Raw genomic sequence first — 15,523 nt, forward strand, 5'->3', positions numbered from 1 at the left:
AGTTACTGCCTCCTGCCATGAAGGCAGATCATGGCGCCATCATGGCTAATGGCCATTGATAGCCTTGTCCTTTGTGAATTTATCTAATTGTCTTTTGAAGCCAATCCAGTTGGTGGCTATCGCTGCCCCTTGTTGCAGTGAGTTCCACAGTGTGTGCGGCATGAAGAAGGATCTTCTTTTGTCTAGTAGTGTTGGGAGAGAGGGTGAGGGGAAACCTCTCTCCATGCCATGAGATTCCTGCATTGCAGGGGGTTGGACTAGAAGACCCTCAGGGTCCCTTCCAACTCTTCAATTCTATGATTCTATGCTTAATGTTATAAATTGTTGCCATGTCACTTCTTACCTATTTTCTAAATGTAAAAATCCCAAATGCTGCAACGTTTTGTCCTAGAGCAGTCGCTCCATCTCCTTGATCATTTGAGTTCCCTTTTCTGAACCTTTTCCAACTCTACAATACTCTTTTTCAAGTGAGGTGACCAGAACTGTTCCATTTTCTCTCCCATGCTCTTTAATGCCTATATTGTGAGAGTTCAGAACTTAACTGGTTAAGTGTTCTGAGGTGTGCGTCACTTTCTGACGTCAGCTTTAGAAGCTAAGAGTGAGCCTAGTTCTCCTGTGAGTGTAATGGAGAGGATTCGAAGACGCTTTAAGTCAGAGGGGGAATCCCGTGATGCAGAGGACACACCTGCTGGTGACAGTGAGCCAGAGGAAACACCAGAGTTTGTGCCTAGGCGATCCAGTCGCACAACCAAGGGTATTCCACCTGAGAGGTACCAGGCCACAGGTGCGTGGGTAAGTTTCGCACAGTGCGATTCTGAGAGTTGTGAAGTTATTCCACAGATGCCTAACAGGTACGCCAAGGGAGGGCACAAGGCATTGGGGAAGGGATTGATCTCACAGGGTGTTGCTGAAGATGTTACACAGGTCTTGTCAGAAAGCAACGCAAGAGGGGGTGTGACAGTTCAGAACTTAACTGGTTAAGTGTTCTGAGGTGTGCGTCACTTTCTGACGTCAGCTTTAGAAGCTAAGGAGGAGCTTGTTCCTGTACTTTCTGTTCTCTCTGTGTGTTTGAGAGAGAGAGACATGTTTTACCATGGCTGCAAGCAGTGATGGACAGTTTTTCTGAGAAATCTACCAATAAAGAGCTGTAAATAGACAGACCTGTCTTTGTATGTTTGTCTGAAGAAACTGACAGCTTTACACCGCTGTATGCTACTCTGCTAAGGCGTGACTGGGCGAAGCAGAATTTATTGCGCAGCTCCGAAGGAAGTGTGCTGGACGCTGTAAACGGCTGATTGAGATCGTAAACTAATCAGTGGTCACGCCTAATAGATCGAGCTGGAAGATCGATATCTCACATATATGAAGCTACTGGGAGAGCTGGGTGGGTTCTGGAGCAGGCCCTGAACACAGTGATGGGCTGGCCAGTAACAAAGCTGACTGAGGACGGGGGGAACCCTGGGAGTTGGTGTTTCCTCAAGTCTAGCAGTTAGTAAGGTAGCCAACTATGGGCAGGAAGACAGTCCCATTGAAAAATGAGATACATTTTCTTGGGGTACTCATTGATCCAGTTTCTAGAGGCCCAGGCAACCTCAGTGGCTCTGAACACCTTTTGGTTCACCAGCTACAGCCATTCCTGGACAGGTATACTTTTCCTACAGCATGCTCGGGGAACCTCTTGAGTGAATTAATTCTAAAGCACGGTATGTCAGACTGCACTCGAAGGTTATCCAGAAGCTGCAAGTAATGCAGAATCTGCTAGTTCAGTAGTGGAGCACTTGCACTGACGGGTACCAGGGTAGTGCCTCACATCGAAAGGGGAAATTGTAGAGCTGGAAAAGGTTCAGAAATTGTGTGTCAGCCTGCTGAGTCTGTGTGGAAGAACTGTAGCCAGAGGACTGCATCCCAATATCTGTGACTTCCATTTGTGACCCTACTGAAGCAGAAAATGTGCATGGAGGAACCGAAAAGGGTAGATAGGTATTGAAAAGGCCGTTAAGTTGAGTAATGAATGCCAGAGAATCAAAGTAGACCCCAACACTGAGTGTGTTGTTAGCAATTGCATTGTGAGGAGGAGGAGGAGGAGGAGTTGTTATTCTCATCTAATACTGGGCACAAGGAAGCCAGTTTTCATTGGGGCTACACCACATGTGGAGGGAAGGTTTGATCTCTCTCCTTCTCCCTACCCCCCCAGCAGTTATAACAGTGGTCCATTTATTTCTGCATCTGGTTTGCTGTTTATGCATACAGCTGTTAGGACAGCAATGTGACTTTCTGCTCAGTCATTGGGGAAAGGTATTTCTGAAGCTTAAGGGTTTTTTGCACAGATTGTGCATGGGTATATTCATAAAAGAGAACATAGAGTGTTATCTTTTTCAGATCAAAGGAAATGAAAAGAAGCCATCACAGAGTATCAAGAAAACTCCCCCAGGTACACAGGTTGCTAAGCCTCCCCCAGACTCTCAGAATGCCAAGAAAGCTCCCCCAAGCCCAAAGAATGTCAAGAAAGTTCCCGCAAGCACGCAGAATGTCAAGAAAGCTTCCTCAGGCACACAGAATGTCAAGAAAGCTCCCTCAGGCACACAGAATGTCAAGAAAGCTTCTCAAGGCACCCAGAACGTCAAGAAAGCTTCTCTAAGCTCACAAAATGTCAAGAAAGCTCCCTCAACCTCGCAGAACGTCAAGAAAGCCCCAGGTTCACAGGATGCCAAGAAGCCTTCCACAACCTCCCAGAACGTTAAGAAAGCTCCTTCGAGCTCACACAATGTCAAGAAGTCACATGCAAGTGCATCGTAAGTATGACGCTACTTAGTCTGGCCTATCACATTCTTTAAATCAGCTTTTTAATTGTTTTCTGTTCCAACTTGTGATTTATTTTAATGGGATTGTATCCAGCAATTAACCCACAATTTTGTTCCTTTTTTCAGGAAAGATCAAACTGCTGCAAAAACGTCCTCGGCAGCTGCGTCACGGGCCACTGCCTGTGAGTTCTGGTTGCTTTTCCTTTATGCTCCGTCTCCTGTAGTTTGGTGCATTGTGTGCTGAGAGTGGGTGAAAAAATTGAAGAAGACTCTTGCCTAGTCTTCCCATCATTCAGGCTTACTGATATATGTGGATCCCTGTCAGATGAAAATGAGAGTGGGTGAAAAAATTGAAGAAGACTCTTGCCTAGTCTTCCCATCATTCAGGCTTACTGATATATGTGGATCCCTGTCAGATGAAAATGTGTTGAAGAATGTGGTAGTTGCATGGAGAAGTGGGTAATGATTTTCAGGGGTGGCAAGTTCAGCAAAATGAGGCCTTGAACAATTACATTTTTGGATCACTGAAGCCTATTCATTTTTAATAAATACTTTCCCACCAAAATATGTCAAACTGAAATCCTTCTTACTAATCTCTTGGGCTGTATTTTTGTTAACGGTGCAGAGGAGAGTTATCTTTTTAATATACTTCTCGTTGGAAGTCCTTGGTTCTTTTCAAATATTTGTTCATTTTAATGATTCCTTTATTCTATAATTCTGTTACCAGAACTGAGTTCCTGTTTTGTGCATTTCTGAACCTTCTTAAGTTGTCTGAACATAGTCTCGGGGCCACTGTAGTCACTGTCTTTTTTAAGGTTAATAACTTAAACAGGAAGCCCCTTCTAACCAGATGAATGTTTTGTCTGATCACAGCAAATGAGGACAAAAAATCTGGAGACTCTCGAAAGGCTGGAGAGACAAAAGTGGCTGGAAAACCAAAAAAGGCTGGAGATGTCAAAAAGACCGCAGGAGCAAAAACAGGTGTGAAGCAAAAGAAGCCTACAGACCCCAAGAAGCCTGAGGGGGTCCCGAAAGCTGCAGGAAGCAAGGAGACAGCAGAACCCAAGACAGCTGTGAAGTCCAAGGCAAACGAGACTGGAGGGACAAAGGCTGCTGTGAAACAGAAGAAGCCTCACGGTGGTTCCAGGAAGCCTGAGGAAGCCACAAAAGCTGTAGAGAGTGAGAAGACGTCAGAACCCGAGGAAGCTCTAAAATCCAAAGCCAAAGAAACGAGCCCACCTGCAGAAGTGCCAGGTATCTTTGGAGACTCACTTCTGCCATCCTACTCAGACGTCAGCCCTAATAATAATAATAATAATAATAATAATAATAATAATAATAATAATAATTTATTTATTTATACCCCACCCATCTGGCTGGGTTTCCCCAGCCACTCTGGGCGGCTTCCAACAAAACACTAAAATACAATAACCTATTAAACATTAAAAGCTTCCCTAAACAGGGCTGCCTTCAGAAGTCTTCTAAAAGTTTGGTAGTTATTTTTCTCTTTGACATCTGGTGGGAGGGCATTCCACAGGGTGGGCGCCACTACCGAGAAGGCCCTCTGCCTGGTTCCCTGTAACTTGGCTTCTTGCAGTGAGGGAACCGCCAGAAGGCCCTTGGTGCTGGACCTCAGTGTCCAGGCAGAACAAGTTAATTGGGTTTATTCCCAGAAAAGGGACTATAGCAGCCTTTCTCAACCTGTGGGTCCCCAGATATTGTTGAACTACAACTCCCATCACCCCTAGCTAGCAAGGGATTATGAGTTGCTGGAGGGGCAAATGCAGGCCTCAGCAGAGATCTGAACTGAGTGACTCTGATGGATGATAACGATGTGCTAATGACCGGTTGTAAATACTGTAAATAAAGAATATAAAAAAACGTCAAGAGGCTCCCGAGGTGATTGTTGTGAAGAGAGGAAGAAGATCTTCGAGTTGTAGTCCAACAACATCTGGGAATCCACAGGTTGAGAACCACTGGACTATAGGATTGCAGCCTGAAAAGTGTTGCTTTCATTGAGGTAAATTTTTACCTGTTCCACATAAGACAATAGTCTTGGAACAAAAGGATTGGCTCAGTTTAAAATTGGGGTTTCCTTGTTCTGGGGTTTGGGCTTTCAGCTCCCCAAATGAACTCTTCATCAGTGACAGCCACATTACTTTTTCATCTTTTAACAAAATTATTTTTTAAATACAGATGTGACAGAAGCTGCAAAGAACATTGAAGCAAGTGAATCGGTCACAAAGGTGAGCCAAGATCCCGGTGGATGCAAGCAATTTTGTCCTCAAAATGCTTTGCAAACAAGGGAGAAACTATGGAAGAAAGATTTACAATTTACAGCATGCAGCACACTAAAAGATAATTTCATGAAAATGTTATATAGGTGGTATCTGACCCCCTAACCTAAGTAGGTTAGCAAAGATGTATAAGTCAGAATCTGCTATCTGTTGGAAATGTAAAGAGAAGGAAGGCACCTTTTTATCCTATGTGGTGGACATGCAAAATGGCTAAGGACTTTTAATAATAATAATAATAATAATAATAATAATTTTTATTTATACCCTGCCCTCCCCAGCCAAAGCCGGGCTCAGAGCTCAGATCATCTCATTTGAGAGATGATCTATAAAGAACTGAAAAACATGTTTAAAAGGTCCTTTGTAAAAAGACCAGAAGCTTTTCTTTTAGGAGTAATTTTAGATATACTAAGCAATCAGGAAAAAAACTGTTCATGTATGGAACAATAGCAGCCTGAATGGTATATGCTCAAAAATGGAAGGAGGGTTTAATAGCAGCAAAGGAGGAATGGCAGATGAAATTGATGGAATAGTCAGAAATGGCTAAATTAACTAGTAGAATAAGAGATCAGGAAGATTTGTAGAATATTTGAAAACTATTGTAAACAGATTAAGATGTTAGCAGGATTAGAGTGATGAAACGGAGAAATAAAAGAATACGGATGGATTAGAATAGACAGCAGAAATTTGGGCTGGGTTTGGAAAAAAATAAGAAACAGCAGGATAATGTTATGTGAAAATTTGTTGATAATAATTCTAATTTTTTGTTTTTGTTTTGCTTTTCTAGGAAGCAGAAGAGATGTGTGTGGTTTTGATTTCTAACCTGCCTGCTTCAGGATTAACTTCAGATGAGATTTCTAATTTAACCAAGCCCTTTGGAAAACTGAAAGATGTGTTAATTTTATCTTCACATAAAAAGGTATTGAGAAGCCATTTTTCACTGGACATCTAAATAAAAAGCAGAAATGCTCCATAAAGCAGTATTTTCATGAACGTTCATGGAAAACCACATAATATTTCTGCATATTGTAACTTTGGAGGAGGCGATTATCTGGCTTCAGGTGGCTGATATAGATTTCTTCCTTCTTTTTCAAAAGGCATACCTAGAAATGAGTTGCAAAACTGCAGACTCCATGGTGCAATTTTATACCTGCTTTCCAATGTATGCGGAGCAGAACCAACTGAGCATTACTTTGGCACCTGAATTCAAAGACATAAAAGATGAGGTTGGTAACTAAAACATTAAGAAAAATGGTGGGGGCAGGGGGAGAATGCAATGTGGTCTTGTGGTATTCTAAAGACGAACACGTTTATAATGCTATCTGTTTTATTTGTCTTTAAGGTGCCACAAGGCTCTTTGTTGCATCAACCGTTTGGGGGGCGAAGTGGGGATGGAACAGGGTATTTGCCGGCTTTTTCAATGATGTTTCAAATATGGTCATCTGCCCTGGATGCTTTAGCTGAGATTCCTGCATTGCAGGGGGTTGGACTCGATGACCCTTGGGTCCCTTCCAACTCTTAAGATTCTATGCTATGCAATTTCACTTAACCGCATGGTGCCTAGGAACGTAACCCCTGCGTAAATTCTGAGTTGCCTGTGCTACAACCAATTAATGCAGTCACATCTTTGATCATCGGCAGATGGTCTGCTAGGAGCTGCTGTCCTCTGCTTCCTCACATTTGATTTAGTTGTGTTTCCCCCTTTTTTTAAGCAAATGTGTTGTAGGACCTGTTTCAAACCCTGCCCTCTGGCCTTTCTTTCTATAAACAACTTGCTTGATACCTAGACTGCAGAGGCAGCAGTGCCAATTAGGATGATCTGAGGTTCTGTGCTTGGTGTGTCTGGGCTGGTTTGCATGGCTCAGTGCTGTGTGCAGGAGCTGAGCCAAGTATCTGGGTCCACATGCTCTTCTGCTCCCACTGCTACCCAGCTGGGAGAAGGACTTTGCTAGGGTTTCCGTTCTGTTTCATAGGATCCTGGCTCAGCATTACACATGAACCAGAGAGTCATGATTTAACTCAATCCCTGGTTGATTGAGTAAGCCAGCTTCATAACTCAAGGTGTGGAGATTTGTTTAGAATCTGGCCAGTTTTTGGTCTGAACTACATTCTCTGGTTTGTGCCCAATGCCAAGATGGGATTCTGTGAAAATGAAAGTATATGCTAGCGAAATCCTTCTTGCTCCTCTATGGAAGAAGGAGGGAGCATGTAAGCCTGAGAATTTGTTAGGCTTGTTTCAGCTCACCCACATAGTGCTAAACCATGGCTTACCATGATGTGCAAAGTATCCGTCTGCCTGTTTAATCCAGTAAATAATCATGAATTAACATCTTGGGCAATTCTTCCTGGAGTTGGAAGACCAATTAAAGCAGTGCTGGAAAACAGCTATGAAAAACAAGTGTGTGTTCATGAGCCAGAGCCCCATTTGTCAGGGGCATGGAGTGGTATTCCTGGGGGATAGGTATATCTTCAGCATGGGAATGGGGTGGTGAAAGGGGATGGAGAATGTGTTTGCAAAGTGGAGCCAAGGCTGAATGCTTTAAGAGGGTTACTGTGCTGAACACAAATCAAAACGAGACCCAGTGAAAATGGCTGTGATTTATGTATAATCTGTAAATCCGCAGACACCTTTAGTTTTCTTAAATAAATATTTTTGATCCCTTTTTCTTTAGGAAGCTATATTTGTTTCTATGATTAAAGATGTCAACCCAAAGGTAAGCAGCAGAAGTGTTACAAATTGTTATGTAGTGCTTTTCCCTATAATCATTTTGATCCCGATCATGCTGGTGGCAAGCCTCAGAATGTCCCATGTGAAGTGCAGGTGTGAGTAGCTGAAATACTGTTCTGTGGTCTCCACAGAATAGATGGCTTAAGGAAATGAATCCAAACCTCATGCTGCCAGAGAAGGAAGGAAACAGCCAGGCTCACTGGCCTAGCAGACCTGATGAAAGAAAAAGTCAAACTCCAAATAGAAACCATCTGCTCTGCAGTCACTGCTTAATGTGGGACTTTATGGTGAAGGGTGGGCAGGAAATGGGGTACTGTAAATAGATAAAATTGATGCCTGCGTTTTCTTTAACTAGGTGAACACAGAAAATATCCATTCACAGTTTGTGCATTTGGGCAACCTGCCAGATAAGGGATATTCAGAACTCGAAATACTTTGTGTTGGACTTCGATTTGGACGCGTAGATCACTACATGGTGATAGCAAATAAGAACAAGGTGGCTGTTCTTGTTTTGGAAACTTCTTTTTGCAAGCAGACCTGTTACTTGATGCACTCTCCCCAGAGCACCATGACACAGTTTACTATTGTGGCACAGGAACCCAGTGGCACAGGAAGGTTCTCACCCACCCCCTCCCCAGCTGCCTTAAAGGACAGCAACAAACTCCTAGAAATAATGTCTTTCAGGAGGAAAAGCTCCATCTGGCTAATAAGTAATATTTACATGTGTATCCCTGTACTGACTGCACAAAGGGTATACTTGAATGTTAACGTTATGCATATCTTAACTTCTAAGGCCATTCTCCAGTTGGATAGTGCTGAGTCAGCTGCATCCATGTGCCGCTTCCTGAAAAGGTATCCACACAACATTGGAGAATCACGGTTGACATTCTCACGCTCACCACAGATTGAACCGTCGCCGGTAAGTGAGCTTCCTTTCTTTAGACGCGTCTCAGTTTTCCAGCTTGTGTGCATCCGTGGTGGGTTCTGAAGACTCAGCCTGGGCTGTTCTTGCCCGCTGGCACGGAAGGTTTGAAAGCTACGCAGTGGTTGGGAAACTGGACAAGAGCTTGCTTGTCTCTAGCAAGGACACAGCAGGTGCAGGAAAACCCTGACTCTGCCCACTCACAACTAAGTCTAGTGCCACCCAATGGCTAAACTATGTAACAGTTGTGGGGAAGCTTGAGGCAGCCCAATGTGGTGGACCAGGCAGTTTTGGCCAAGCCAGACCGACCTGCCCTACCCATATAATGTCATTTATGACATGGTGTGTGGAGCAAGTAAAGACGAGGATGGGACAGATTTGGAGTTTGCTGGCGCTGCCAGCCAGCTGATTGGCAGCTCCTGACTCTTTGTAAGCACTGCCTTGCGAAGGAAGGCACCAACAATGGGTGTCTCCTGCAAAGCCGTGCACTTTGCAAGAACTGACAATCAGCTGATGCTCAGTTACACTCCAACACTCCCTCTTTCCCTGTTGCTTTTGTAGACCCATCAAGTTGCCAACTAGGTATACGGTCCAGTCTTATTCCTTGACAGGGCTTAAAATTGGGCATTAGCATGGAGTCAGGTATAATGGGCAAAGCTTATAGTTAAGGTTGACTCCTGGGAAGTAGAAATCGTGCGATTAAAAGAGCAGAGTCATGACATACGAGTTGCCCTGTTTCCCATTTTTTCACTCTCATTTTTTTTTTGTTTTTTTTTTTTTGTTTGTTTTACGCAAAAGTATTTAGTTTTGGACAACTGCAGAAAAGAGCCAATTGTAGAGCCTCTTTTCCATTGCTCTTAAAATTCTATTGTGTATCTGTGGGCCGAAGTATTTCGCACGGTTTCTTGTTAATTGCTTCAAGATACTCAGAACTGGACATTGTTTTTCAACAGGCTGAAGTCACAAGAAAGGAGGAGAAGAAACAAGATCCAGGCAACGAAAGGTTTGTTTTTTAAATATTTAAATGAACTGTGTGTGTGTGTGTGTGTGTGTGTGTGAGAGAGAGAGAGAGAGAGAGAGAGAGAGAGAGAGAGAGAGAGAGAGAAAGTATGCATGCATGCATGCATGTGTGGCTTTTAAGATTTGTGATTGAATAAAGTAGACTGATTATCCACCTCACCGTTCCGTGGTAAGCCCAGTATTCTGATTTATTTAGGGTTGTCACTTCTTATGTGAAACAACTTGTTCTCTGTGTATCCCTCTCACCCCTCTGTCAAGTTTTGGACTTGTCGTGAAGTCGTAGCTGCTGAAGTCAGCAAGCGTGCCTGGAATGTGTGCGTACAGTTCATTTCCATTAATATCCATGGAACTTTACCATTGACTTTAGTGGGGTATGGACTGAACCATACACAGTATTTGCAATTCAGATGACTACAGAAAAATGACATTGGAATTAACCAGCTGCAGCAGTGCGAGCAATTCTGTGTGACAAGTCGGTGTTTTTGAATCAGTGCTTTCAAGCTCTTTCCAAGTATAGAAAGATATTTTGCTGTGCAATTCATTTTTTCAAGGAGTCTACAGTTGACCCTGAAGCTGGTCTCTCATGTCACGCTATTTAAATGTAGTAGAAAAGACCATTAGCAGTTTAAAGTATCCCAAGAACCATGTGCTAAATGCATAGTGCATCCTGTCAAGAGTGTTCACACAATATAAAATTATGGATGAGATACACAGAATTTTAATGACTGTATTTATAATTAATTTGTATCAAAGAGAATAGGTTAAAGTAACAAGGGTTTTTTTCTGTAGGTGGAAAGAAGAACATTTTTGTTTTCAAAATGACTTCTGCACCTCAAATTATCTTCCTAGATTCTTCTTAAAAGGGAGATGCATGCACAACTTTATAGCCTACAGATGTAGTTAAAATAATTGTACTCTGGCTAGTAAGTACATTTGAAAATGAACACCCGGGGTGTTTGTTACATCATAATGCTGATATGTACCCGATTTCACGTCTAATAATACTGTGTTTTTCCCCAAAGCTCTCATCTACACACGGGCAGCCTGCTTAGTTGTTGATGATATGCACCTGCAATGGAAGTATAACACACATTTCTAATCCGGTATACACACACTTGGTACACCAGGCTCATTCGGTAACTCATTGTCTCCTTACTTGAGTGTAAACGTTGGGTCCTGAGATACTGCATCTGAAGGAAGCATTTTAACATAACCGCTGTTGAGGAAGCCCATGTAACAGAGTGACTTTGCATGGGTCACACCTGAGTCAGCTTTATCTGCTGGCTTTTTGCAAAAAAACAACAACCCCAAAACAAACAAACCACACACCCTGTTCTCTGTTCCAAGGAAACCAGCAGCATGGCTAGTAGGCATAAAGCTTGTTCTTCACTGAATCGTTTGCGCTCATGATGGAATATGGCAAGAAGAAAAATTTTTAAATTGTGGAGTACAGAAAGAAGGCAGATTTTTCTTTTTACTTGCTCCCCTGACCTTACTCTGTTGGGGAACAAATGGATGCCATATGTTTTTATGGTTGATCGGACGTAATAGATGAAATCTTGATTAATAAACTGTGTGTCACTTCTTCACAATGGCTATCACTTCATCTTCTGGATGAGTTGATGGACCTGCTTGTTCTGAATGTACTTTGATACCTCCTCCCATGATGGCATGTTTTCGGCAAACAGTTTTTCCCCAGAACCAGGTGGAGGTGGCTGAAGATGAACTGAGCTTCGGATGAAGAACAGCTGTGTGTGGCTCTTTTGCCTCACTCACATGTGGCATGCTTTTAATGGGTTGTCCTTTCCATTAGCTTCCTCAAGGGTGCGAGACTGCAACAGCAAGTGGGGTTGTGTGTCTGGTGCTTCCTTGACTTGTTTAAATTATTGCACCCTGTTGATAGAATCTTGATGTCACAACTCTATCATTCCTGAAAGCTCCATCTCTTTGGCAGGATTTTATTCTTGGCTGTGAATTCTGCTGCTTTTTTTTTTTTTTTTTTGGTCTGTGCTTTTCTTGTCTGACAGAAGGTCCTGGAACTCTTAATCTCCCAAATGAATTGCTAAAGTTCACTTCCTGCACCTAAAAAACAAATTTTAAAGGACTGAATCATTGTGTGAGTAGCTTCTCTTCTTCAAGAAAGGCTCCCTTTTGGTTGAGTAGCATGACTAACCTATCTGGGAATTTTCCTGTTTAGATTCACCTGAAAAGAGTCACATGTGCAAGCTGTGTTGTTGAAAGCCCAAAGAGAAGGGGATATATGTGTTAAGCCAATCTCGGTTGGATATCTTCACAATTTAGAAACATGTTCTTTGCAGTTTACCTCTGAATTCATGCAGCTGTCTATCCAAACCATACAGATGTGTATTACTCAGGAACTTTTTTGTTTCCCCCTGGAGTTCTGTAAATTCACTAATGCCATGAAGTTGAGCTGCGTCACATCACCAATCCCAGCTGGAAGGTCCCATCTATATTTGCCAAAAGTTGGAGGAACCATACTGTTTTTGCTTGGTTCGGTTCTGGATCCTGTTTGCTGTGCTTCATTATAGTGTGCCTTGCACTCCTTACTCTCCTAGTTTCATTTACTCAAATACGCATCAGCAACCCCTTTGCAAGTCACAAAATCCATGCCTTTTGTGCTTGACCATTTATTATTATTATTTATTCAATTTGTTTACCACCTTATACCCGTAGAATCTCAGGCGATTAGCAGCATAAAATCAAAATATGAAAAAGGAGAATATTATTATTATTATTATTAATACAACAAAGATAACCCAACAATCCAGCCTTCCACAACACAATCAGTCAGCCCAAGGCATGGTTGAAGAGGAACGTTTTCGCCTGGCACCTAAAGGTGTATAATGAAGGTGACAGCCAAACCTCCCTGGGGAGAACATTCCACAAATGGGAAGCCACCGCAGAAATGGCCCTGTTCTCTTGTTGCCACCCTCCGGACCTCTTGAGGAGGAGGCATAAGAAGAAGGGCCTCAGAAGATGATCTCAGGGTCCAGGTAGGTTCCTGAGATCTTCTCAAATTTAGTGATTTCAAATTTTTATTTCTGTTACTTAGCAAAATTTATATACTGATTGATTGGTATAAAACCTCAAAGTGGTTTGCAAGAAATATTAAAATTATCAATGAGAACATTATTTATGCATATATTTTACTGCTTTGTAGTCCTATTTTTTGAGGTTTGATGTTTCCTTTTGGAATTGCTCCTGCTTGGGCAAGACACTTCTTCCTCCCCCTTTAATCGATTGTGATAGTGGCAGTTCTTCTCCCATCAATTGCCTGCACAGTTTACACGCCTCCCCTTTTCATTTGGTTCTGCAGAATACAGCACACTAAACCCTGCCAGTTGTGCTTTGTGTGGGGGGAGGTTGTTATGGAGCTTTTATTTTGTCCTCTTTCTGAGGGCGCCTGACTCACTTCACATAACATGTAGAGCACCCAGTTTGGTGTGTGATCATCTTTCAGTTGTAATATGTGATATCTTAGCATCCTTTCCTAGGTCATGAAAGCAGAATTGCCATTACCCCAGCTTTGAAATCATTCACCTCCAGGTGGAGATTATTCTAGAGATACACTAGAATGGTCTTTCAGGAGGCACCAGTTTGGCTGTTGCTGGAAGCTCAATGGACCAAATAGAGCCTTGATCTGATTGCAGCAGGATCGTTTTTACATTCCTAATAATTATGTACTTGTAAGTGGAAGTTTTCTGGAATACTGTACATTGTCGCCTTGAATTTGGTTATTTTGGAATCTATCAGAAAGCTGAAAATGGACTAAAGGCTCAGCGAGTGTGTATGTGTGGACATTTCCACTCTTGTCTGTCTCATTTCAGTTCTCTAGGTAACACCCCATTTAGCACCCATATTTCTGGAGCGGAACTGCAGGAAGGTGGATAAAAGATCAGGAGGGTTTCCTATTCTAACTTTAAATTGGTTTATATCCACAGCCAGAGCTATGCGTCCCTGTGTTCTGTCTGTCTTTCTCCCTACCTAAACTTAAACCTGACCTGTCAGCTCCAAGGTACACAGAGCACACATGCATACTGACTAGTACCATTAGAGAAATGCTAAGATGCCTGCCATGCTGAAGCAACTTAAGAGAGAGGTAAACTAGAATTTGGCTCATTGTGAAAACCAGTTTGGTTGTTAGGCCAGATTTCCTAATGCTAAGCTCTGTTGCATCAGGAAATCCCAACCGTTGGCGTCGAGGGGTTATTGATTACTGTGGAGTTCTCAACATAGCTTGATTTCTTCTGTCTTTTTAAATATATTTAGCCCTGACTTGAACACATTTCCCGAAGGATCAGGAGTGGTGCACCCAGCTGCTGTTCCTTCACCAAAGCCTCCTGAGGCCAAGGAAGAACCAAGTTCTGATCAGAAGCCTAGGATTCCAGAAGAGAAGACTGAAGAAGACTCAAGACCCGTTGAGAAAGTGGTATGTGAAGTGGCATCAGAACCATCAAAGACAGAAGGATCAGAAGAGGATTCTGGAATTGGAGCAACAACCACACCTACTACGCCAGTTGATTTAGGATCATCTGAAGTAAAATCCGAAGGAGTTCTTCTTACTTTGCCATCCAATTTGGAGAAGGAAGAAAAAATTACAGACACCTCTAATGATGAATTTCTGGAAAATGCACCTGCAGCTGCTGGAGAAAACAAAAGTGAAGAATTAGCCACTCCTGTTGGTAAATCACCGGAAGAATTATCCAGCACGACTGAAGCGGAGAGCATAGGAGTAGACTCTGTCATGACCGTGGAAGGAGAAGACACAGTTGCTGCCACCTCTGAGACATTTCCAGTGGACTCTGCAGAAGTTGCCGTGGAGGAAGTGTCAAGTGGCAATGTACAGTCAGATAACAAGCCAGTAACCCAAGAGGCAGATAGTACTGAAGCATTACTTAATACATCAGAAATACCTACAGATCAGGTGATTGGGGGGGTGATAGACAAGGAATCTGAAATCCCCTGTTCCGCAGCTGAAGCTAATACAGTGGTGGAATCTGAGGCAGCGGTGCTGGAAGATATGGAAGTAACAGAGGAGAAACCTGAATTAGTCAAACCTGAACATGTAGTCAAGACGGAGACAACTTTAGAGAAGCAACCTGAAAGGCTGGTATCAAATGATGGACCAACCAAGGAGGAGAAACCTGAAAAGATTACAGACGACAAGAGTCCTGAACAAATTCTACCCAAGGCACAGCCCAGTAAAGGACCGGGACAAGCGGTTGAATCCGTCAGTCTTGCATCAGAATCAGCATCCAGTGCGGAGACTACTTCTGTTAGTGAAAGTATGCTAAAGGCTTCGATGTCTGTCCCAAATGTATCCAAGACGAAAGCTCCGACTCTGAGAAAAGGGGGGCAGAAGCCTCCTGCGAAGCTGGCAACCAGGAGCCGCACAGTCACTGAAAAGAAAATGGTGTCAAAAGAAGTGAGTCAGCAAAGACCTCCGAGCGGCCGGTCAAACGTGACAGATGGCGGCAAGTCTAAGACCAACGTACGTTCTCTTGTTGTTAAGTTAGGCATTGGGAAGAGTTCGTCGCTGCCAGACAAGGACTCCCCAGTGGAAACTAAGGGTAGCTCAAAGCAGACCCCGGAGCGGGAGAGTAGATCATCCAGTGTGAAGCGAGACAGCGGCAGCAATAAGGTGAGAAGGGCTAAAGTGCTGGCTCCTTGTGACTGGCTGGTAACTAACGTTGACGCTTCTTCCAGATCCTGAACCAGTGCAGTGGTAGCCTGGGCC

The 15,523-nt window shown here is 43.1% G+C and overlaps 1 protein-coding gene across 3 annotated transcripts in view; it reads left to right on the forward strand.

Moving 5' to 3' along the window:
* The window catches only part of ZNF638 (zinc finger protein 638), a 71,769-nt gene that overhangs the window by 47,071 nt on the left and 9,175 nt on the right, over positions 1-15,523 (forward strand). The window contains exons 9-19 of one of the 3 annotated variants that reach the window (XM_081876588.1): positions 2,380-2,792; positions 2,928-2,983; positions 3,675-4,055; positions 4,998-5,047; positions 5,883-6,014; positions 6,193-6,321; positions 7,768-7,809; positions 8,179-8,319; positions 8,617-8,742; positions 9,699-9,748; positions 14,056-15,427. In XM_081876588.1, coding sequence (XP_081732714.1) covers positions 2,380-2,792; positions 2,928-2,983; positions 3,675-4,055; positions 4,998-5,047; positions 5,883-6,014; positions 6,193-6,321; positions 7,768-7,809; positions 8,179-8,319; positions 8,617-8,742; positions 9,699-9,748; positions 14,056-15,427 — 2,892 coding nt within the window. The remainder of the gene's footprint in view (positions 1-2,379; positions 2,793-2,927; positions 2,984-3,674; positions 4,056-4,997; positions 5,048-5,882; positions 6,015-6,192; positions 6,322-7,767; positions 7,810-8,178; positions 8,320-8,616; positions 8,743-9,698; positions 9,749-14,055; positions 15,428-15,523) is intronic. The other 2 variants (XM_081876589.1, XM_081876590.1) reach the window with 2 other exon arrangements.

Source organism: Podarcis erhardii (assembly GCF_964252035.2).
Source record: "Podarcis erhardii genome assembly, chromosome: 9".
Lineage (NCBI taxonomy): Eukaryota > Metazoa > Chordata > Lepidosauria > Squamata > Lacertidae > Podarcis > Podarcis erhardii.